Source organism: Dendrobates tinctorius, unplaced genomic scaffold (assembly GCF_039654945.1).
Source record: "Dendrobates tinctorius isolate UK_male_01 unplaced genomic scaffold, ASM3965494v1 ptg000035l, whole genome shotgun sequence".
In the NCBI taxonomy this organism is placed as follows: domain Eukaryota; kingdom Metazoa; phylum Chordata; class Amphibia; order Anura; family Dendrobatidae; genus Dendrobates; species Dendrobates tinctorius.
This window is the reverse complement of record NW_027361703.1, coordinates 42,709,254-42,733,826: the sequence shown is the minus strand read 5'-3', so window position 1 is coordinate 42,733,826 and position 24,573 is coordinate 42,709,254. Positions and strand designations below refer to the sequence as shown.

The 24,573-nt window shown below is 44.7% G+C and overlaps 1 protein-coding gene across 4 annotated transcripts in view; it reads right to left on the bottom strand.

The window, feature by feature from the left end:
- LOC141087706 (mitogen-activated protein kinase 11-like) overlaps positions 1–24,573 on the bottom strand; it is an 83,017-nt gene that overhangs the window by 16,890 nt on the left and 41,554 nt on the right. For all 4 annotated transcript variants that reach the window (XM_073573432.1, XM_073573433.1, XM_073573431.1 and 1 more), the window contains exons 4-6: positions 21,088–21,199; positions 1,374–1,403; positions 304–351 (exon numbers count right to left, since the gene is read on the bottom strand). In XM_073573432.1, coding sequence (XP_073429533.1) covers positions 304–351; positions 1,374–1,403; positions 21,088–21,199 — 190 coding nt within the window. The remainder of the gene's footprint in view (positions 1–303; positions 352–1,373; positions 1,404–21,087; positions 21,200–24,573) is intronic.

Genomic DNA, 24,573 nt, shown 5'->3' with positions numbered 1-24,573 from the left:
GTAGGTCTCCAAAGGGGACATGATGACTGTACCGTATTGAAGGGAGGATGGATGGGGTCATGTATTGTAAGATTTTGGCCAACAAATGTGATTATTTTTTATTTTTTTATTTTTTAAGATTCAGTCTCTCACAGGTGACGTGCACATACAATAGAGATTATAGACCTCTCCATTCTTTGTGGGTGGGAAAACATGCAAAATCGACAGTGTACCAAAAACTGATGTTTCCCACTGTAGGTGAATTCTTACCTTTAAGGATTTCTGCAAGCAGCAAATCAGAGAAACAGAAAGTAGCGTGCTTACCCTTAACTCACAATCTTCATTTACAGCTAAATTGCTTGGCTTCAAGTCCTAAAATATAGCAAAAATAAATATGTCATTACATGATGGGGAAACATTATATAGAGTAACATATGAAAGGATTAGTGTCCAATAAAGGAAAAAAAAATACCAAACCCCGACTAAACAAATATCCAAACGGCATTCACTGGAGAACAAAGAAGCTATAGAAAATTACACATATTTTCACAAAGGATGCCCAGGTGACTTAAAAGTGCAGCGTAGGTGAGAAAAATGAGGGATAAGTACTATTGGTGCACTGTGTGGCTATCTCTGGGATTCCCAAATGTCAGTATTAAGGGGGTCCCTGGCCCCTGTCTTGCACTGCAGGAGTGGTACATGAGGTGGAGGAGAGGCAGCCATGCATGTGTGTCGTTATCTTTAATGCAACTTTAATACCACAAAAGGCCAATTACCGCAAGTTATGGGAGAAGGGGACCATTCTCCTGATAGGTTCGAGTCCAAGAAGTGGAACTGGCAGCCATCATACATTTATGGCAGATACTTTCAATAAGGGTTCCAACGTTAATATGCCTTTACTTTTTACTCAAGTCCTTGAGATTGGTTTAAGGCGACATTGAGGCCCTCAAACCCTTAAAGGTTATGGAAGAATGTTATATACCAACATAGCTAGACCTTTCCTAGGACCGGATATAAATGAATGAACATGGTGAACCATACAAAGACTAACAGACTAGCAGGGACACATGCTGACCTGACTTGTCTCTATTCACATGAGCCTGCAAAGAAAACTAAGCCGAAAAAGGAATGTCTTAGGATAGGGCTACTTCATTTGACATAAGAAGTATACAGTATAAGACTGATTCTTAGCATTTTCTCAGATAAGCGTCTCCCTGTTAGGTAAAATTTGTCCAGGTTGGAGCCAATCCTGTGGCCACCCCAGACTTCTAGGTACCTGGCCCAGGCTATTTACAACCATTGCATTTTTGGGCACAGAGTACTTGCTGTGGATTCCTTATCTGCTTGATTTCAATTGTGTGTCGTTGTGATGTAGACAGATGTACATTACTTACTCTGTGGATGATTCCTGCCGAATGAATGTACTGTGGAAACAAAGCATAATTATTTGTAGAATTTGCCCATTGATACATCAGTTTTGATATATTGCTTTTTTGGCTCCCATACAGCACTGAGTAGAGTAACAGCACAGTAGTCTCCAAATGTTTGCCCAATGCCTGACAATACTGGACTTTTCCTCTAGTTAGGAAACAGAAAATAACTGATTAAATATCATTGCCTTAAAGGGAATCTGTCACCAGGTTTTTTTCTACTTAATCTTAATGTAGAGCCAGAAGCCCTGACTCCAGTTTCACTTAGGCTAAGTGCACACGTACCGGAATTCTCGCGGAAATTACCGCGAGAATTCCGGAATTCCAGTCCGCGGGAAAAATCGCATTTTAAATTCCCGCGATTTTCCAGCGGAAAAACTAGCATTTTGCAAGCGTAATTAGCTTGCAGAATTGCTAGCGTTCTCCAAGCGATCTGTAGCATCGCTTGGAGAACTGATTGACAGAATGGTCACACTCGTCAAACACAGTGTTTGACAAGTGTGACCAACTTTTTACTACTGAGGCCGCCTATGCGGCATCAATAGTAAAAGATAAAATGTAAAAAAAAAAAATAAAAAAATAAAAAACGGTGTTATTCTCACCCTCCGACGTCCCGCGCATCCGTTCCCAGTAATCCTTTGCGAAAATGCTCGCGATGACGTCCGTTCTCGCGGTAATTCGCGATGACGTCGCGTGAATGACCTCGAGACTTCGCGATCCCGCGAGAACGGACGTCATCGCGAGCATTTTCGCAAAGGACTACTGGGACCGGAGCGTGGAGAGAGGCGGGAATGCTGCGTGGGACGTCGGAAGGTGAGAATAACAATAATTTTTTATTTTAAATTCTATTTTTTACAGGGATATGGTACCCAAAGCCCGGAGGACAGTCTCCTCTCCTCCGGACCGTGGGTACCATCCGCAAATGTTCTGCTTACTTTCCGCATGGTGTGCACAGCCACATGCGGGAAATAAGCGGAACAATGCATTCCTATGGGTGCGGGATCGCCGCGATTCCGCAAATTAATGAGCATGCTGCGGTTTTTACCGCAAAGCGATTCCGCCGCGGTAAAAACCGCAGCATTAGCACAGCATTGCGGAATCCCATAGGAATGCATGGGATGCTTATTTTTCGCGGCAAAATCGCGCGGTTAAAACCGCCGCGGAAACACGAAAAAAATGCAACGTGTGAACTCAGCCTTACTGTAGTTTAAATAAAATCATTGTTTTATCAGCAAGAGGATTAGTAAACCTGCTGCCATGTTGTCCTCCACGTTCACAATCTCTGTATAACCCTGACTGGTAGATTTCTGCCTTTGCACAGCAAACAGAAGGCTGTAAATCACTGGTGTGGGCGGGGTTATACGGTGTAAAGGCTTTTTTCGCCATCATAGCTATAGCGCATGATTGTTGAACCCAGCTATCGAGCGCAGCGGTAACATAGTGTAAATGTAACACTTTGTTCATTCATCGAAAAATCTAAAGAAGTAGTGAAAAGGTGGAGCTACTTGTGCAGGAGGTGTTAATATTCATCTGGTTATTTATTTTTTTTTAGATAAAGCCTTTGGCTATTTACAGTGATTTGCAAAAGTATTCACCCCCTTGGCAAATTTTTTGTGTGTGTTTTGCTACCTCACAACCTGGAATTTCAATTTATTTTTTTCCTTTTTTGAGTGTTTGCATCAATTCATGCACAGAACATGTCTGCAACTGTGACCATTTGATTTTCTTTAAATCTGACGCAACAAAAAAAAAATAAAATAGGACAAAAATAACTGAAAACTCCAGTGTGCATAACTATTCCCTCCCTAAAGTCAGTACTTTGTAGAGCCTCTTTTTGCAGCAATTACAGCTGCAAGTTGCTTTGGATAAGTCTCTGAGCTTTCCATTGGGATTTTTGCACATTACTTAAGACAAAACTGCTCAATCTCCTTCAAGTTAGATTGCTGTTCACTAGAGGAAACCATCTTTCAGTCTGACCACAGAATCTCAATTGGACTAAGGTCTGGGGCTTTGACTAGGTCACACCAAAGCAATTACACGTCTCCCCTTAAAGCACTCGAGTGATGCTTTAGCAGTATACTTTGGGTCATTGATTTGTTGGAGGCAAACCTCTGTCCCAGTCTCAAATAACTGACACAATGAAACAGGTTTTGCTCAAAAATATCCCTGTATTTTGCACCATCCATCTTCCTCTCGGACAATTTTCCCTGTCCTTACTGCCGAAAAAGATCCCCACAGCATGATGCTGCCATCACCATGTTTCACTGTGGGGATGGTGTTTTTGGGGTGATGATCTGTGTTGGTTTTGCGCTAGGCATAGTGTTTACCTTGAGAGCCAAAAAGTAAACCAGAGTTAAAAAAAAGTTAAATTTTGGTCTCATCTAACCACAGCACCTTCCTCCATAAATTTGGGGAGTGTCCCACGTCTTTTGGCAAACTAAAAAAAAAAAAAAAAAAAGACTAAGGCTATATGCCCACGTAGCGATTTAATCCGGACAATAAAACTGGACTCCTTCCCAGAAATCACGCGTTTTTTTCCGCGCGATTTCACCGCGATTATGTTAGCGATTTTGCCACGATTTTCAAGCACTTTCCAAGCGATTTGAAGCATCGCTTGGAAAGTGATTGACAGGTTGGTCACACTCGTCAAACATAGTGTTTGACAAGTGGGACCAGATTTTTACTATTGAGGCCGCCTATGCGGCTTCAATAGTAAAAGAATGTTAAAAATGATTAAAAAAAAAAAAAAAAAAAAAAAAAATAATATCAGGGTATATTTACCTTCCGACGTCCTGCGCTGTCTCAGCGACGCTCCCGTTCCCAGCGATGCCTTGCGAGACCTGTGATGACGTTGGTCTTGCATTGCTATAGCGATCTCGCGAGACTACGTCATCACAGGACCTTGCCGCAAGGCATTACTGGGAACGCTGAGGCCGGGAATGCAGCGCGGGATGTCGGAAGGTAAATATACCCCGATTTTTTATTTTTTATTCTTTTTTTACAGGGGTATGGTACCCAGGGCCTGGAGGACAGTCTCCTCTCCTCCACACCGTGGGTACCAACCGCACATGAGACGCTTAACTTCCCGCATGGTGGGCACAGCCACATGCGGAAAGTAAGCGATTCTCATGCATTCCTATGGGTGCGGAATCGCGGCAATTCTTTGCGATTCTGCACAAAAGAATGAGCATGCTGCGATTTTTTCCGCGATGCGATTCCGCCGCGGAAAAAAGCGCAGCATTAGCACAGCATGTGCGGAATGCCATAGGAATGCATGGGGTGAGTTCTGTACACAATTTTTAAACGTTTTCGCGCCGAAAATCGCAGCAAAAACGCTAAAAAAAAAAAAAAAAAAAAGAATCGCATCGTGGGCACACAGCCTAACAATTTTTGGAAGTAAAAGGCTTTTTTCTGCCCACTCTTCCATAAAGACCACCTCTATGGAGTATATGGCTTATTGTGGTGTATGAACAAATACTCCAGTGTCTGCTTGGGAACTCTTCAGTTCCTTCAGGGTTACCTTTGGTCTCTTTCCTACCTCCTGGGCTGAGAGTTTTGGTGGGCGGACCTCTCTTGGCAGGTTTGTTGTGGTACCATGTTTTTTCCATTTGATAAGGGATTTGATGGTGCTCTGGGGAGGATCATCACAGACTGGGATGTTTTTTAATTTATATGCCTACATTTTTCTCACTTCACCAACTTAGACTATTTAGAGCTGATGCATCACACAAATTGGATTACAAAAATATTTAATCACAGGTTGTCATGTAGCAAAATAGGTAAAAAGCCAAGGGTGTGAATACTTTCACAAGCCACTGTATATTAGAAACTAGATAACCCCTTTAAAAGGATATCAGTCTCTGATTTTATGCAGCCAGAAGCATGATTTGGTTGACTCCTATTTCCCCATCTGCACACAGAGACTAATCAAGCAGAGCAGGGCAGGGAGAAGTCACAGGAGAGCCATCTGTGGAGATTTCTCCTCGTGGTCAGAGCTTAAAGAGGTTGTCCGGTCTTACAAGCCTGCAGTCACACTCTTTGACTAAAGACTAGTGAATCCTCACATTCGCACACCACATCGTTCAAGGAGGATTCTCTGAAGCTGGTGCCGAGAGAGGAGGGGATGTGACTGCAAGTATGAGATTTGTATACTTTCGGTCTCGCTCGATGCAAGTGTATTGAGAGAGGCCGGTTACGGTCTAGTCGGAATGTGGCCATAAGTACAGAAATCTCAGATTAAAGATCACATGCTCAATCATTGCTGTGCCACAGAATCCGCACAGCACGCAGCATGGGCGCAGTGAGCATTCACCAGTCTGCAGCAACAGAGTGACTGTGGAGGTGTAGCTTAAGACTGGACAACCCCTTTAATACTGCTCTGCAGCAATTTACATTTTAGACAAACACATAGTTCTTTGTAATAAGGAAGCCCGATGTTATTTTATGCTGCCCGTTGTATCAAGTGTGCATAAAACTGATGACAGCTTCCCTTTAATATTTTGATCAATTCTTTTATTATGGTAAGCGTTTATTAGCATCTAAAATAATTTTTGATAAAACTTCCCACTTGAAGTGCTAAGGTGAGCACAACAGAACAATATCACCACATACAAGTGTTATTACCGTATATTGTTCTAAATCTGACATTTATGCAATTCCTTACTATGGTCTGAAAAGTGCACATAAGAGAATACACATTCTGACTAGCATTGTTTGTGTGTAAGGGTAAACACTAATGGATAACTCCGTGAATGTCATCTGTACAGAGAAGAGAAATAAAGGAACATAAAAGAGGTATTCACATATGATAAAGAAATAGGAGGGGCCCTGAAAACACATGTATATTCATGCGAGATCTAACTGTGCATTCAATAGCTTGCAAGAGCACAGTTCTGCTTTTCGCTGCCTACAAGTAGAGTACAATTAATAGGACTTAAGATACACTTGAAATAACAGCACCATCACTCTGTCGGCCTTAAAGGGAATGTGTCATCAGAAAATGAACTGTTGCTTAAATTAGGATATACACACACACACACACACTGACGAGCAAAGGGTAACAATGTTTTGACCTTTTGAATTTAATGCTTCATATCTCACCATCCACTACTGCGTCCAACGTGAGACTACCATCATTTTATATACAATCATCTTGTCCATCTCATACATAAATTTGACTTCTATTTTGCATATGATTAGTTATGCAGATTCTTGTCATGTCACTGAATTGTTCCTGTTTTGCTCCTAAAAAAAAATAAATCTAAATTTGTATTATTTGTTAGTATTTTGTAAATCCACTTTTGGCTTTTAACAGTGCCTGTATCCCTCTGGGCAGCTCTCATTTAGAATCAAGCCCGTTTTGACCAAAATCTGATCCCAAGTCTCTTCTACACGTTCCCAAAGTTGGTGCATACTGGTCGACTCACTTGGGTATGTATACAGCCTTTTCTACAACTCTACCCGCAAGTGTTCAATTGGGTTGAGGTCTGGGGACTGTGGAGGCCAATCCGGCACCTTTACTTCATTGTCATTGAGCAATTTCTTCTCCAATCTTGACATATGCTTCTGGTTGTTGTCCTGCAGGAACACTATGCCGTCCTTTTTATACCCATAGTACTCGAGTACACAAAGTGTCTCATCTTGTACTCGCATATAGCTCAGCACTGAGAACACCATTGCTCCTGGTCAAGTATCCGATGCCTGTGGCTGTGAAACAACCCCATATTATCAGGCTTCCTCCACCGAACTTCACAGTTCCTTCAATTACTCACTTAGCCCCTTTTTCCTTTGTTTCCTAAGGGCCTGTCACACTAAGCGATATCGCTAGCAATATCACTATAATGTCACTGGTTTTTGTGACGTTATAGCGATATTGCTAGCGATATCGCTGTCTGATACTTACCTCCGACCGCTCCCCCGCTGGATATCGCTGATCGCGCGAGAACGTCCTGGACCATTTCTCGTCGTCAGCTTCCTGCTGTGATGACGAGCGACGTGTGGACGTCAGGATGGCCGCGTCTGACAGGTAAGTAGCGACCCCCGACCCCTGCGATGTCGCTGGTGAGATCTGCCTGTGTGGCAGCTCACTAGCGACCACTTAGCGATGTACCAGCGATCCTGACCGCGTCATATCGCTGGTACATCGCTATGTTTGACAGTACCTTTACAGAGCCATTTGCATCCATCAGAGCCTAGTCTATTGACTTTCGTCTTTTCGCTCCATATCACCCATTTCCAATCTTCCACTGCCCACTTTTCGTACCGTTTTGCAAACTTGAGCCAACGTTTCTTGCGACGATGTCGAGATTTTTTTCACCTTTATTCAAGCCACCATCCCAAACTTATGTAACGTGCATCATACGGTGCTTGCATGCACGTCTGTGACCTCACCATTGCGAATCATACAAGCCACCTCCACTGTCATGTTTTTTGCGCCAGAATGGATAGACCTTGTGTGTGATGAGCTGACTTGCTGACTCCAATATTTTGCCTGGATGTGCACCTCTTGACTTTTGAATGGATGGAAGGACTTCATTTCGTATTCTTCCAACTGTCATGGCACTCACATGATGCAGTTTGGAAGTCTTCTTGGCTGAGAGACCGCTATCAATGAGCTGGATGATGCAGTTTCTCTTTTCTTGGGAAATCGTCTTCATGACTGCACCTCGATTCGAACCGGTGACCTTTCACTTGGGAATCAACCTAATAATACACTGAGTTATTAGGGAATGAGAGAACAGGTTGCATTTTGTAGTATACAGGAAGGAAAAGATTTTTCCACCACCAGGAGCAAAAGAGTAACAATGCAGGGATATAACAAGACTCTGCATAACCAATCATGTGTCAAATAGTTGCAAGTCAAGTTTATGTATGAGATAACTAAGGTAGTCTCACGTTGGAAGCAGTATTGGATGTTCAGATAAGGAGCCTGAAAGGCAAAAGATCAAAACATTGTTACCCGTTTGCTCGTCACTGTTTAGACACCAACACAGTGAGTATAAAAAGGCTACACACCCAAAGTGAAGGATATTCCTGAAATATTAATTTTTAAATCTGCAGCATGTCAATTCTTAAAGCATTTTTGCAGCATTTATCCACTCTAATAACTGTGAAACAAGCTTCCAAAAAGGCATAAACACACGCAAACAATGTTTTATGCAGCTGCATTCCTGCAGAAATGTCTGCAACAAATACTTAACATGTGCACATACCCTAAATGTCGCCCATAACGGGTAAAAACCCATTGAGAAACAAACTAAAATCATTTGAGGTAGAAAAGAAAAGCAACATAAATTAAATAATGTGGTTGTAGAAGTGTGAACACACTCTTATAATTGGGGACGTGGTAGTGTTTAAACACATGTACACAAATACAGGGGGGAAAATAAGCTGACAGGCTCCCTTCAAAATGGGGAAAAAATAATTAGATGCCTTTACTAGCGAGTATCCGAATACCAATGTTTCCGTTCCTCCTGGAACCGTTCTCAAACATTCATAGAAGGTGCAATAAGGTGAATTCAACTAGCATAGTATGAACATGATCATATCATTCAGGATTATTTTATTTTTATTTATTTTACTCACTTATAGAGAGCCATTAATTCCACAGCGCTTTGCAGACATTATTGGCACTTATTCTGAGTCTAAAGGGGGTTTTACACATAGTGATATCGCTAGCAATATCGCTAAAGCATCACCAATTTGGTGACGCAGCAGCGATATAGCTATGTGTGATACTTACCTCCAACTAGCTCCCCCACTGTCTGTCGCTGATCGCACAGCTCCATTTCTCGTCGGGCGCTTCCTGCTGGCGCCGACGAGCGACACGTGGACGCGGACGGGAGGACGTCAGGATCGCCTGGTCTGAAAGGTAAGTAACGACCGCTGTATCGCTGCTGCATCGCTGTGAGATCTGCCTGTGTGGCAGCTCACTAGCGACCATTTAGCGATGCACCAGCGATCCTGACCGGGTCATATCGTGGTCGGGAATCGCTGGGGCATCACTAAATGTAAAGGGGCCTTAAGAGCGTATACCGCTCGAAACGTGTACAGAACCTCCTGGGCACTTTCTGTGCGGCTATCCCATGTCAGGGTAAAAACCGCAATGATGACTATAGCAGCCATGCTTGTATTTTAATGAAATAAAGATAGAAAATTCATCCTTGTGCTGGACTTTCCTTTTTCTATGAATTATTGGCACTGTCCCTGATGGGACTCACAATCTAAATTCCCTATCAGTATGTCTTTGGAATGTGGGAGGAAACCGGAGTACCCGGAGGAAACCCACGCAAACACGGGGAGAACATACAAACTCCTTGCAGATGTTGTCCTTGGTGGGATTCGAATCCAGGACCCCAGCACTGTAATGCTAACCACTGAGCCACCCGGATGACCCAATAATATCAAATATAATACATGCATTGCATACTGAACATTCCATGATAAGTCGTAACAATGAAATATTACATTTATATACATATAAAATGAATAGAGTAAGGCATGAAGTGCATAATTGTATTAAGTGGACAATAAACACCAAGTATGTGCATACATAAAAATCATTGTAGGACTCGCCCCATATAAAATCCATACACTTATACTATAGTCAGTAGTTAAAAGACCTATTCGGCATAGCATCCCCAGAAATCAAATACAGCATCAGCGCTATGCAATCTCTCTAAGCAATGTCGCCATATTGTTTGAGGGTAAAGCTGGAGTCACATATAGCAACTTACCAGCGATCCAGACAACGATATCAACGTGTCAGGATCGCTCGTAAGTCGCTATGTGATCGCTAGTGAGCTGTCAAACAGACAGCTTCACCAGCGATTAGCACAGCGATGCCGAGCGCCCGGCATCGCTGTGTTCGTTGGCGCTGATGCCATGGATCCATGTAAAAAAATAGAATAAAAAATAGTTGTTCTCACCTTCCGACGTCCCGCGCAGCGTTCCCGCCTCTCTCCACGCTCCGGTCCCAGTAATCCTTTGTGAGAATGACCACGATGACGTCAGTTCTCGCGGTCATTCTTGCAAAGGATTACTGGGTCCGGGAGCGTGGAGAGAGGTGGGAAAACTGCGCGGGACGCCGGAAGGTGAGAACAACAATATTTATTTTTTTATTACTTTACAGCTGATCGCTGGTCTCCCGCCTGTCACACACAACGATGCGTGCTGGCCAGCGGGAGATCAGTGACGAAAAAAAATGTCCAGAGGTTTCTTGCAGCGATCAGCGATACCGGCAGGGGGGCTGATCGCTTTCACACACAGCGATCTCGCTGGTGAGATCGCTGTTGTGTCACAAAAGTTGTGACTCAGCAGCGATCTCGCTAGCGAGACTACTATGTGTGACGGGGCCTTTAGAAGCCATAACTGACATAGAACAAATGCACATGCTCCATTAACTGTTGCTGATAAATGGCATCATGTTTCATAGGGCAAAGAATAGTGAGCATCCTTTCATGTATTTAAATGGAATCTGTCAGCGGGATCAACCCTCCTAAGCTGTCTGTATGTAGGTCATAGGAAGCTGAATAAAATGATATATTGATATCTATAATCCGATGTTTTATTCAAGAGAAATCCACGGTTTCCTTAATATGTAAATGAGCTGTTAAGATCTATGGGGGAACACAGATCTCCCTGTGAATCTGCCTCCAGAGCTTATTTTAAATGAAAGGGGGTGTTACCAGTGAGATAGGTACATCAGGAGAGCAGACCGTCAATCATTACATTTCTCACCAACAGTGGGATTTATTATGTGCCAGCCAGAAGCACGTTATTAATCTTGCCCATCAGCGGCCCTTTAACATGATCGCGGGGTGCCAATGGGTTGTCATGACAGCTGGGGTTCTGCTGATGATCCTCCCTGCCTGTCATTGGGAATCTGCTGTGAACGCTGGCCCGTGGAGATTGTGATTTCTACTACACATGGCACAAGCGATTGGATGATCGTAGCTTTAAATCAGAAAAAAAAGGAGATTTTTGTGTACTCACCGTAAAATCTCTCTCTCTTAGCCTTTAATTGGGGGACACAGAACCGTGGGTGTTATGCTGCTGTCCACTAGGAGGCGACACTATGCATAATCTGAAAAAGATTAATTTTGGCTCCTCCTCTGCAGTATACACCCCTGGACGGCGTCAGCCTTCTCCAGTTTTGTGCAAAAGCATTAGGAGGAATATACCAGAAACATAACCATGCCTGTAAGAAGGCTACTATAAACGAGCTCAAACAATATGAGAACCCAGCTCAAACAATGAGAACCCAACCGTAACAACGGCCCGCAAGGGCAACAGGGTGGGAGCTGTGTCCCCCAATTAAAAGGCTAAGAGAGATTTTACGGTGAGTACACAAAAATCTCCTTTACTCTGTCGCCTTATTGGGGGACACAGAACCGTGGGACGTCCCAAAGCAGTCCCTGGGTGGGAAGCAGTGGACGAATATTGTACTGACAGTTCCCTAAATTTGGGGTACTGCCGCCTGCAGGACCCATCTACCCAGGCTTGCAAACGCTGAGGACTGGGTATGCACTCTGTAGTGTTTTGTAAATGTGTGCAGGCTAGTCCAAGTGGCTGCCTTACACACTTGATGTGACGAGGCTTGATGCTGAATGGCCCAAGAGGCCCCTACCACCCGCGTAGAGTGAGCCGTGATACCGGCCGGAAGAGCAGAATTGTTAAGGCGGTAAGCTTCTTGAATGGTGGACTTGATCCACCTAGCAAGGGTGACTTTGGAAGCCGGTAGGCCCTTGCGAACACCTTCTGGAAGAAGGAAAAGTGAATCAGACTTCCGGAAGGGAGCAGTCCTAGACACGTAAATACGCAATGCCCTGACAAGGTCAAGCGTATGCAGAGCCTTCTCCACTCTATGAACGGGAACCGGGCAAAGAGATGGTAGTGAGATTTTCTCATTGAGGTGGAAGGTGGACACAACCTTCGGAAGGAAGGATGGCACTGTACGGAGAACCACCTTGTCCTGATGAAAAACCAGGAAGGGTTGTCTGCAGGAAAGAGCTGAAAGTTCAGACACCCTGCGTAGCGAGGTGATTGCCACCAGGAAAAACCACTTTCTGTGATAGAAAGCGGAGTGAGACCTCCTTTAGGGGTTCAAAAGGAGGTGTCTGTAGTGCTGTCAAGACCAGGTTGAGGTCCCACGTCTCCGACGGATGTTTGTAGGGGGGAACCAAATCGAGAAACCCTTTGGAGAAAAGTCTTCACTTGCGGCTTGTTAGCAATATGCCTCTGAAAGAGCACTGAAAGCGCTGACACTTGGCTCTTAAGCGAGCCCAGGGATAGCCCGGCGTCCAGGCCTGACTGAAGGAAACCGAGGACCTTTGGAAGAGAATAGGGGAATGGGATGTGCCCACGAGATTCGCACCATGTGAAGAAAGCCTTCCAGGTACGATAGTAAATCTTGGCTGAAGTTGGCTTTCGAGCCCTGATCTGATGCTATTTCCGCTACCCCTCTTGCAGAATCCAACGCTGCATGGACCATGTAATCTGCCACTACTGCAATTTGCACCGCCTGGTCCAACAGCTGAGGATTTGAAGCTTGGAGGCCGTTGTAATAGATCAGCCCAGGCCATAATGGCCTTGGCTGCCCAAACTGAAGCAAATGCAGGAGCCAAAGAGGCACCTGCCGCCTCTAAGATTGAACGACCCATGCGTTCTGTCTGTCTGCTGCGTCCTTGAGGGTTGAGCTGTCCGGCAGCGAGAGAAGCATTTGTGCTGCCAGCCTAGAGACTGGAGGATCCACTTTAGGCAGATCTGTCCAATCCTTAGTGTCCTTCTGTGGGAAGGGGTACTTTGCTTTCAAGTATTTGCGATTGGCATTTTCTCAGAAAATGCTTAGAAAGTATTTTTTTTTTTTTGAAATTCCGGGTGATCAGGAAAAACCTCAGATGGTTTCTGAACACTTTCAAAGGAAATCTTGTGTTCTGGTACGTCAGGGGTTGGATCAGAAAAGTCTAGCACCTGAAGGATGGAAGAGATTATATCCTCAACTAGCGCAGTATTGCTAGGGGGACAAGGGAGCAGAGCGCTCCTTGTTTCGTTATCTGAGTTGGAGTCACATATGCCCTCTGAGTCTTCTGTGGTCTGGGATCGTTGTGGAGATCCACATTGTCTATCTCTATCAGGGGACGGTCTCCGTGACCTGTAGCCACTGTGCCTCTCCCTGGAGGGGGACGACCGAGTGCTATGTGAGGACGCAGATGAACGCGACCTGTGGGTCCGCTTACGTCTCGAACTGTCGTAAGCGGCCTGTTCCTGATACCAGACGTCCATTTGCTGGGTAACGTTCATAGTCGAGACATGACCCTGCAGTATTGTGGAGGTCAGGTTATCTATAGACTTTGTCATAGACTGCGACATCTGAGTCGCCCATTCCGGCGCAGTAGCGGCCGCAGAAGCGTTGCTGTTCTTTGGGTACAGTCCCGGCAGTGCGGGTACGTGCTGCCGCTGGGGAGAGTGGCCTTGCAGGCTGTGCAGACTGCGTAAAAGCAGTCTTGCCTGGTCCTTTTTTGAGCCCGACATAGTACCTATTCGCAGAGGCCCTACAGGGGTATCTACGCAGAGGAAAGGAGGAGTAGGGGCGCGTTATAGGTTACAGGAACTCACAGCTGAGTACAAAGAACCCAGCTGTGATCTTACCCCACCGGTGCTCCCCCTAGGTCCAGCGCTGATAAATCCCACGTCTTGTACCCCCCAGAGACTGCTGTGCTGCCTTCAGTTTCTTCAGGTGCAGCAAGAAGGCCACCGGATTCTGAGGTGGAGGGGGAAGGGGGCGGAGAGCTGAAAAGGGCGCACGGAGCTATGTAAAAGCGCGCCCCTTCCTGTCTCGATCCGCCCCTTCTATGACACTGTAATGTCATTTTTCTTCATCCGGGGGGCAGGCCGGGGGCGGGAATAAGGCGGCGACTTCGGCTAGGCCGAAGCCGCGGCCTAAATTTGATAGCTCATGCCCAGAAGGGCTCCAGGACGGCACGGTTGTCCGGGGGAGGGTCGAATTCCCCCTGGGAGCGCAGGTGGTCTTCTCTTCCATCCTCCCAGTGGATGGCCATGGAACAAGGAGGTGGAATAAGATTCTGCAGTGAACAACTGGCTACGTCGATGGTGCCGTCAGCAACGATTTGGATTTCTGGATCACGGAGTGAACTACTTATACGATGGACTACTTGCTAGAGATGGGGTGCACCTTACGAAGACTGGAAAGCATGTATTTGGAAGTCGCCTTGCTACACTTGTAAGGAGAGCTTTAAACTAGAACAACATGGGAAGGGAAGCAAAAGACCAGAAAAAGCCATACACCTGACAAATGCTATTGAGAACTCTGCTATTAGAAGTGGAAAGGAAGAACAAAGACGAAAGAATCTAATTAATAAAAATATTGGAGAAAGAGAAACCAATCACAAACTAAAATGTTTCTATACTAATGCACAAAGCATGGGCAACAAACATGGAGAATTGGAACTACTAACACAGGAACAGAAATATGATGTAATTGGAATCACTGAAACTTGGTGGGACAATACACATGATTGGAATACAAGACTAGAAGGATACAACTTATTTGCAAGAAACAGACTTGATAAACGAGGAGGGGGTGTCGCATTGTATGTTCGAAACGCGTATATCTGCACAGAGATTGAAGCTTCAGAGACTGGGAGTTCTGTGGAAACTGTTTGGGTAAGAATACAAGGACAGAACAATGGAAAGGACACCATTGTAGGCATTTACTACAGGCCGCCTGTGCAAGCCAAAGATATAGATGAACTCTTTATGCATCAGATGGCCAAGTTCTCCAAAAAATATGACATAGTTGTCATGGGAGATTTCAACTATCCAGACATTTGTTGGGAATCTCTCTCAGGCAAAACTAACAGGTCAAGGAAATTCTTATCCTCTCTTGCTGACAACTTTATCTTCCAAAAGGTAAGGGAGAAAACAAGGGGAACTGCTACCTTGGATCTAATCCTTATAAACAGGGAGGAAATGGTTGAGGAGGTAAAAGTGGCTGGGACCCTAGGAGGTAGCGACCATGCTATTTTAGAATTTTGGATTACTAGAGGTGGAAGACCTGTGAAGACTCAGACGTCAAGGTTAGATTTCAGAAAGGCAGATTTTAAGGGATTCAGAAAGAGAATTGGAGGGATCCAATGGCTGGATATCCTTAAAGACAAAAATGTCCAGGAAGGATGGGAAATCTTGAAAAATGAAATTCTCAAAGCACAGTTGTTAACAATTCCGAAAAGAGGGAAGAATAGGAAGCATTTAAGGAAACCAGGATGGATGAACACAGAACTTAAGCACATGCTAAAAAGGAAGAAAAAAATGTTTATAAAATGGAAAGAGGGAGGCATATCTAAAGAAGAATATAATGCTGTCTGCAGAACCTGCAGGGCACAAATCAGATTAGCTAAAGCTGAAAATGAACTGAGGCTTGCAAGAGATGTCAAAAGCAATAATAAAGGATTTTGGGGATATGTCAAAAGTAAAAGAAAAGTCAAAGATGCTATAGGATTTTTACAGGATGAAAATGATGAAATGGTAAGACAGGATGTTGAGAAGGCTGAACTTTTAAATTCCTATTTTGCATCTGTTTTCTCTCAGAAAGGAAATGCAACATCAACTGTTATTCACTGTCCTATTAAGGGAATAGAAGAATCCAGGATATCTATAAACAGAAAGATAGTGAGGAAACACTTAGCTAACCTAAATGAATTCAAGTCTCCAGGTCCAGATGAATTACACCCCAGAGTACTGAAGGAGATAGCAGAAGAAATTTTTGAACCCCTCTCCATAATCTTTGAAAATTCTTGGAGAACAGGAGAAGTGCCAGAAGACTGGAGAAGAGCAAATGTTGTTCCTATCTTCAAAAAGGGGAAGAAGGTGGACCCAGGCAACTATAGGCCGGTGAGTCTGACTTCTATACCAGGAAAGATCTTTGAACAAATTATTAAACAACATGTATGTCAATACCTGGATAAGAATGAAGTGATTAAACAGAGTCAGCATGGGTTTCTAACTAATAAGTCATGTCAGACTAACTTAATTTCCTTCTATGACGGTATCACTGATTGGGTGGATCAAGGAAATGCTGTAGATATAGTATATCTTGACTTCAGCAAAGCATTTGACAAAGTCTCTCATACAATCCTTATTGAAAAAATGACTAAGTATGGAATGGACAAGGCAACTGTTAGGTGGATTCATAACTGGCTTAGTGATCGGACCCAAAGAGTGGTCGTAAATGGCTGCACATCCAGTTGGAAGAATGTCTCAAGTGGGGTACCACAGGGCTCTGTCCTGGGCCCTGTATTGTTCAACATCTTTATCAACGATTTAGATGAAGGAATTGAGGGTAAACTGATTAAATTTGCTGATGACACAAAGCTAGGAGGGATAGCTAATAGCTAATACTAGAGAAGAGAGAGAGAGGATTCAAAAAGATTTAAATAAACTGGAGAAGTGGGCAGCAACTAACAGAATGGTTTTTAACAGGGAGAAATGCAAAGTACTACATCTGGGCAATAAAAATGAAAAAAGCATATATAGAATGGGAGGAATAGGGCTAAGTGACAGCACATGTGAAAAAGACTTGGGTATACTAATAGATCACAGACTGAATATGAGTCAACAGTGTGATGCAGCAGCAAAAAAGGCAAATGCAATTCTAGGATGTATTAACAGAAGCATACAGTCTAGATCACGTGAAGTCATTATTTCCCTCTACTCCTCTTTGGTCAGACCTCATCTGGAATATTGTGTCCAGTTTTGGGCACCACAACTTCAAACCAGTACCCGAGGGACTGGGGAAGGAGCGACATGGGGAAGAGCCATCTCGACCTCAACCGGGTACCCCTTAATAGGGGACAGAGGAGGGAGCCATGCCGGGAGTCTCACTGGAGACCCGCTTTTCTTGATCTGTAATCCGTTGAAAAAAAATTAGGGAAAAAAACGGAAGAGAGAAAAAAAAATCTTAGGTGTGCCTCCTTGCGACACTAAGCAAAAACTGGAGGAGGCTGACGCCGTCCAGGGGTGTATACTGCAGAGGAGGAGCCAAAGTTAATCTTTTTCAGATTATGCATAGTGTCGCCTCCTAGTGGACAGCAGCATAACACCCACAGTTCTGTGTCCCCCAATAAGGCGACAGAGTAAGTGTGAAAGTTTTAAAAAAAATAAAAAAAAAAAAAAAAAAAAATTATACACTTTGGTATCGATGTTCAATCTATCAAAATATCATCGACTGTTAAAGGCACTTGATGGCTGATTAAATCAAGCAACAAGCGCGGGAAAAGATGTGAGATTGGCGTGTGAGCTCACATCTAAGGTAGGGACGCGACCTTTGTCGTAAATATACATTAAAGGTCTTGAAGGGGTTAAAATAACGTCTGGAGGTTGATTGCCACGCAGATCTGTGTCTGACCCATATAGCTTTAGGCTATGTGCCCACGTAGCGTTTTAAAACGCACACTGAAAACCGGACTCCTTCCCAGAAATCGCGATTCTGTTCGCGGTTTTGCCGCGATTTTCTCAAGCACTTTCCAAGAGATTTGAAGCATCGCTTGGAAAGTGATTGACAGGTTGGTCACACTCGTCAAACATAGTGTTTGACAAGTGTGACCAGGTTTTTACTATTGAGGCCGCCTATGCGGCATCAATAGTAAAAGATAGAATGTTAAAAATGATAAAAAAAAAAAAATAAAAAATAAAAAATCGGGGTATATTTACCTTCCGGCGCCCGGCGCTGCCATCCCGGGCCTCAGCGTTCCCAGCGATGCCTTGCGAGACCTGTGATAACGTTGGTCTCGCGTTACTATAGCGATCTCGCAAGACCGCTAGAGTCACGCGAGACTACGTCATCACAGGGCCTTGCCGCAAGGCATTACTGGGAACGCCGAGGCCTGGGATGGCAGCGCGGGACGTCGGAAGGTAAATATACCCCGATTTTTTTTTTTTTTTTTTTTTTTTACAGGGGTATGGTACCCAGGGCCTGGAGGACAGTCTCCTCTCCTCCACACCGTGGGTACCAACCGCACATGAAACGCTTAACTTCGCACATGGTGGGCATAGCCACATGCGGGAAGTAAGCGGTTCTCATGCATTCCTATGGGTGCGGAATCGCAGCAATTCTTTGCGATTCCGTACAAAAGAATGCTCATGCTGCGATTTCGCCGCGGAAAAAAGCGCAGCATTAGCACAGCATGTACGGAATGCCATAGGAATGCATGGGGGGCGTTCTGTACAAGATTTTTAAAAGTTTTCGCACCGAAAATCGCGGCAAAAACGCTTAAAAATCGCATCGTGGGCACATAGCCTAACAGTTCATTTACATATTAAGAAAAAGATGGATTTCTCTGGAATGAGGCATCAGATCACAGATATGAAGGTGTCTTTTTATTCTGCTTCCTATGACCTACATGCCCATCTAGACGGATTAGTACGATTGATCCTGCTGACCAATTCCTTTTATGTAAACTATGTTAAGGATAGCATCAATACAAAAGTCCTAGAGAAACCAGTTATTGTATTTTTATAGCGATCAGAGCTGGTTACTGATACTATGCTCAAAATCCTCTGCTGACTCAGAGATTTAACCCCTTAATGTCCAATGACGGACACAGTCCGTCATCAGACATTTCCCCTGCTTTGATGAGGGCTCCGGCGCTGAGCCCGCATCAAAGCCGGGACATGTCAGCTGTTATGAACAGCTGTTATGAACAGCTGACATGTGCCCGCAATAGGCGCGAGCGGAATCGCAGTCTGCCCGCGCCTATTAACTAGTTAAATGCCGCTGTCAAAGCTGACAGCGGACATTTAAATAGCATTTCCGGCCGCCGGGCCGGAAATATAGTCATCGCCGACCCCCGTCACGTGATCGGGGGTCGGCGTCATGTTGCCTGGACAGCCAGAGGTCTCTATGAGACCTCTATGGTTGTTCCAGACATATGGCTTTCAGCGCCACTCGGTGGTCGGCACTGAAGGCACAGCAGTAAATCTGCTACATATGGCCTATCTGCTCATCGCCCATATGTAGCAGAGCCAATTGGGTTGCGCAAGCTTCTAGCCTCCTATGGAGGCTATCGAAGCATGCCAAAAGTAAAAAAAAAAAAAAAAAAAAAGGTTTAATAAAAAAAAAAAAAATTAAAAAAACCTAAAAGTTCAAATCACCCCCCTTTCGCCCCAATCAAAATAAAACAGTAAAAAAAAAAAAAATCCCACATACACATATTAGGTATCGCCGTGTTCAGAATCGCCCGATCAATAAAAAAAAGCATTAACCCGATCGCTAAACGGCGTAGCGAGAAAAAAATTCAAAACGCCAGAATTACGTTTTATTGGTCACCAAGACATTGCATTAAAATGCAATATCGGGCGATCAAAAGAACGTATCTGCACAAAATTGGTATCACTAAAAACGTCAGTCCGGCACGGAAAAAAATAAGCCCTCACCCGACCCCAGATCATGAAAAATGGAGACGCTACGGGTCTCGGAAAATTGAGCAAATTTTTTTTTTTTTGTAGCAAACTTTGGAATTTTTTTTCACCACTTAGATAAAAGAGAACATAGACATGTTTGGTGTCTATGAACTCGTAATGACCTGGAGAATCATAATGGCAGGTCAGATTTAGCATCTAGTGAACCTAACAAAAAAGCCAAGCAAAAAACAAGTGTGGGATTGCACTTGTTTTGCAATTTCACCGCACTTGGAATTTTTTTCCCGTTTTAGAGTACACGATATGGTAAAACCAATGATGTCATTTAAAAGTACAACTCGTCCCGCAAAAAATAAGCCCTCAAATTGCCATATAAACGGAAAAATAAAAAAATTTATGGCTCTGGAAAGAAGGGGAGGGAAAAATGAAAATGTAAAACCAAAAATACCCCTGGTCGTTAAGGGGTTAATAGACTCCATGCTAGTCACCTGCAGATGGATTACTGAGTTCAAGGTCTACCAGTATATACCAGGCTACAATGCGCCCTCTACTGGTGGGCTATGCCAATGCAGGGGGTTTAGAGATCTGAATGAAAAAACAGATCTGATAACTATAAAAATATATCAGGAAATTAAAGAACACTCAATTCTGAACCTATTGAAATTAAGCTGTCATACCAGATACATCACATGGACAAGTGGTATTAATTTAGAAGGAAAAAAAAAAATTTTTTTTTTTACATTTGGTAAAACCCTGTTAGACCCATTTTATATGGCTCCTCCTGGCATGTTCAGTATAAAGAGATTATATTGTTTTGTTGGTTGTTTGGGGGTTGATCATAACAGGTCCACTTTATAGGGCTAAGTGAAAATGTGCAGGGGTGGCATGATGGCTCAGTGGTTGGCACTGCTGCTTTGTGCTGGGGTCCTGGGTTCAAATCCTACCAAGGACAACATCTGCAAAGAGTTTGTATGTTCTCCCCGTGTTTGTGTTTCCTCCTGGTACTTCACACTCCAAAGACATGGGGATAGGGAATCTAGATTGTGAGCCCCATAATGCCGATAATGTATATAAAATGTATATAAAGAATATGATGGCACTATACAAGTAAGCATGATAAATAGGGAGTCCTTCAATTACCGGGTGCCAAAATATGGAAAGCCAATATTAAGAGTGGCCATTTCCTTCATGTAGACCATAAGAACGCAGCTACTAGCAGATGTGTAGGGGAAAGATGTATCACCTTTAGTCCTCGAAGTAACTGATATATAAGGAACTGGATATGATCATCTGTCAGCTTCTGGCACTTCACAATGTTATTTAGATCAGCTCCCATTAGATTGGTTACTAGATACCTGTAGAAAAGAAACACGTAAGAAGATTATAGCACGAGACAACAGCACCGCCATACTCGGCACTTTACCTCCTAGATCATTATCCTGAGAAGCTTCCTCTACAGCAGTTAATATCGCATCGTCAGTTATCTCTTTGTATAAAACCATGTATCACATATTTATGGCAGAGGAAGGCTTTACTGACTTCGTACATCTAAGGCTAGTTTCACATTAGCGTTTACGGCCGAAGTGTCGGGCTGCGCACGGCCGCCGCTAAGCCCCGCCCCCTGCCGTGCCTCCACTGGTATCTCCGCCTACGGACGCATGACGCTGCATGCGTCCCCTATCTTTAGCACTGGGGACGCAGGCCGAGCGCAGTATGCGTTTGGCGCGCATGCGTCTTTGACGCTGCGCCGACCAGCGCCAAACGCAACAGGTTGCAATTTGGTACGCTCGGTGCAGCGTCAAAAGGACGCATGCGCCGCCAAATGAATACTGCACACGGCCTGCGTCCCCAGTGCTAAAGATAGGGGACGCATGCAGCGTCTTGCGTCTGTAGGCGGAGCTACCGGCGGTGGCGCGGCAGGGGGCGGGGCTTAGCGGCGGCTGTTGCAGCCCGACGCTGCGGCCGTAAACGCTAATGTGAAACTAGCCTAATACAGTCGCACAGATTTGTGGGGATACAAAACACAGACTGGTTTGATGTGCTTATAAATAGTCTTTACAAGTCCCATAATCAGCCCAGAAGAGGAGCTGGTCTAGTGACCGGTAGCGTCTCAGGCCTTTGGAGTGAAGCTGCCATCACCTCCACCCTGCTGACTATGACGAAGCGGTTAGTCTGCTCGAATGTGTGAGTAATAAGCAAACATACATAATGCAAGTTGTAGCATTTGTCCCAGTCTTACAGGTACAGGCAGCCATTTATAAAACCAGCACAATGTTATTCTCAATGTATCCCGCTGGTGGTACCTCCCACTTTCACACATAAGTTTACTTTGGAGCAGAAGACAAATTTAGAAGGCAGTTAGTTCAGGTCTACAGACCCGCTTATCAGACCATGGACAGTGGGCACTGGGCTACGAATTAGGACCGCTCTAGTAAGTCAGCCCCACTGAGTGTCTGCCTATCAGACCATGGACAGTGGGCACTGGGCTATGAATTAGGACCACTTCAGTAAATAAGCCCCACCGAGTGTCTGCCTATCAGAACATGGACAGTGGGCACTGGGCTACGAAGTAGGACCGCTCTAGTAAGTCAGCCCCACCGAGTGTCTGCCTATCAGACCATGGACAGTGGGCACTGGGCTACGAAGTAGGACCGCTCTAGTAAGTCAGCCCCACCGAGTGTCTGCCTATCAGAACATGGACAGTGGGCACTGGGCTACGAAGTAGGACCGCTCTAGTAAGTCAGCCCCATTGAGTGTAAACCAACACTTAGTGGGGCTGACGTGTTAATCAGGAGACATTGATTATTTTATTTCAATATTCGAGCAGATTTATGGAATTTGTGAAACAAAATAATGATCCTGATGTTATAGCTGGCCAATTTTGGTTTTCTATTTGAATTTTTTTGTAATCCATTGGCTTCCTGTGCATACAAATAAAGACCACTCTATTAAAACACTGCTCAATCAGCCACTGTTCCAGTCTTTGCTACTGTAGATGCAGCAGTGATGTTAATGTAGGGAAGGTGACCTGACGGATGGACGGACTAGTCAGAGTAAAGGAAAGGTCTGCACAGTGTAGGTAGGTGTCAGTTATTACAGTGGGGAAACAGCTAGGAAAGTGTTGAGGACGTGCAGTACCAGGGTTGACCATTAGAGGGCAGGGAGGAGTGTGAGCAAAGGACTTGACATTAGCTTAGGAAACCATTGGGTCATGGGGGGCGGAGTTACAGGGAACCAGGAAAGGTATATATACACTGAGGGAGGGTTCCAGAAAGTTCCAGTCCCCATGGGGAGCTCGAGTGACAGGAGGACTCCGACAGTTTGTGCACTCTGAGGAGAACCGAACCAGGGGGACTGAGGAGAGAGAACGTCAGGGGGGTGGTCCTGACAGGAAGAACCGCAGAAGAGAAATGACACTGGGTGTGGGACACCGTATTTGACACGACGCCTGACCAGTAAAATTGCTGTTGGTTTACGGGCCTAAGGCGGCCACAGTGACGGACCTGTCAGGAGCGTCGAACAGTGAAGGGACGGTACGTGCATGTACGTCCCTAGTGTGAAGGTACGTTGTGTATAACGGGCCCTAGAAACGGAGGGCCGTGAGGTGAAGAGAAGTGCGGTGTACTGCAGAGGCCGTCAGGCGGACGGCGAGTGGAATAAACTTGGACCTGTTGCACCCAGAACCTGCCTCCATCTGGTCTCTGTTTTGGCCCACGACCCTACATTAACATCAAGTGACAATCGTATCCAATCAATGGACTTAGCAGTGATGCCGATGTAGACGGCATGGGACTACTGAGCCCTGTGATTGCTAGCAATGGTCAAGTCATGTTCACGTGACAGTGTCAGTGGAGTATATGGATAATGCCTAATATCATGTACAGTTCCTGATGGCAGGGGCGTAACTTGGAGGTGGGGACCTATGCATTGCATATGCACAGGGCGCAGTGTATGGGGGATTAGTATCTCACTTCATTCCACAATATGAGGTGTCTCCCAGTGGGTGGCATTTTGACACCTCCCAACCCCTCCAGGGCTAGTGAGGTCATTCCTGGAGAGGATGTATGGAAGATAAGCACACAAATAGAACAGGAGATACAGGGGAGTTTTATTGAGAGGAAAATAGTCTGAGGAGACAGAATGGGCGGGGGGGGACACAGTATAGAGACTGGGCAGTATGGGGTGAGGCACAATGTGAAGAGGAGCCATGTATGGAAAGAGTGCAGGGTGGGAGGACACTGAGGATAGGTATAGTGTGTCTCAGTTACAGCTAATAGGGACAGACAGTGTGGCAGTTACAGCTAATCAGATTGGATAATGTGGCAGTTAGGTTGTGTTTTCACTGCGATTTTAAACGCACGATTTTGCTGTGAAAACGCAAAAAAAAAAAAAAAAAAAAAAAAAAAAAAGCATCCCATGCATTCCTATGGCATTCCGCACATGCTGTGCTAATGCTACGGTTTTTTCCACGGCGGATTTGTAATCGCAGAAAATTACGCATCACGCTCATTCTTTGTGCAGACTGGTGGGAAAATCCGCACCAATAGGAATGCATTATTCTGCTTACTTTCTGCATGTGGCTGTGCACACCATGCGAAAAGTAAGCAGAACATTTGGGGATGGTACCCACGGTCTGGAGGAGAGGAGATTCTCCTCCTGGCCCTCGGTACCATATCCCTGTAAAAAATAGAATTAAAATTAAAAAAAATGGTCATATTCTCACCTTCCG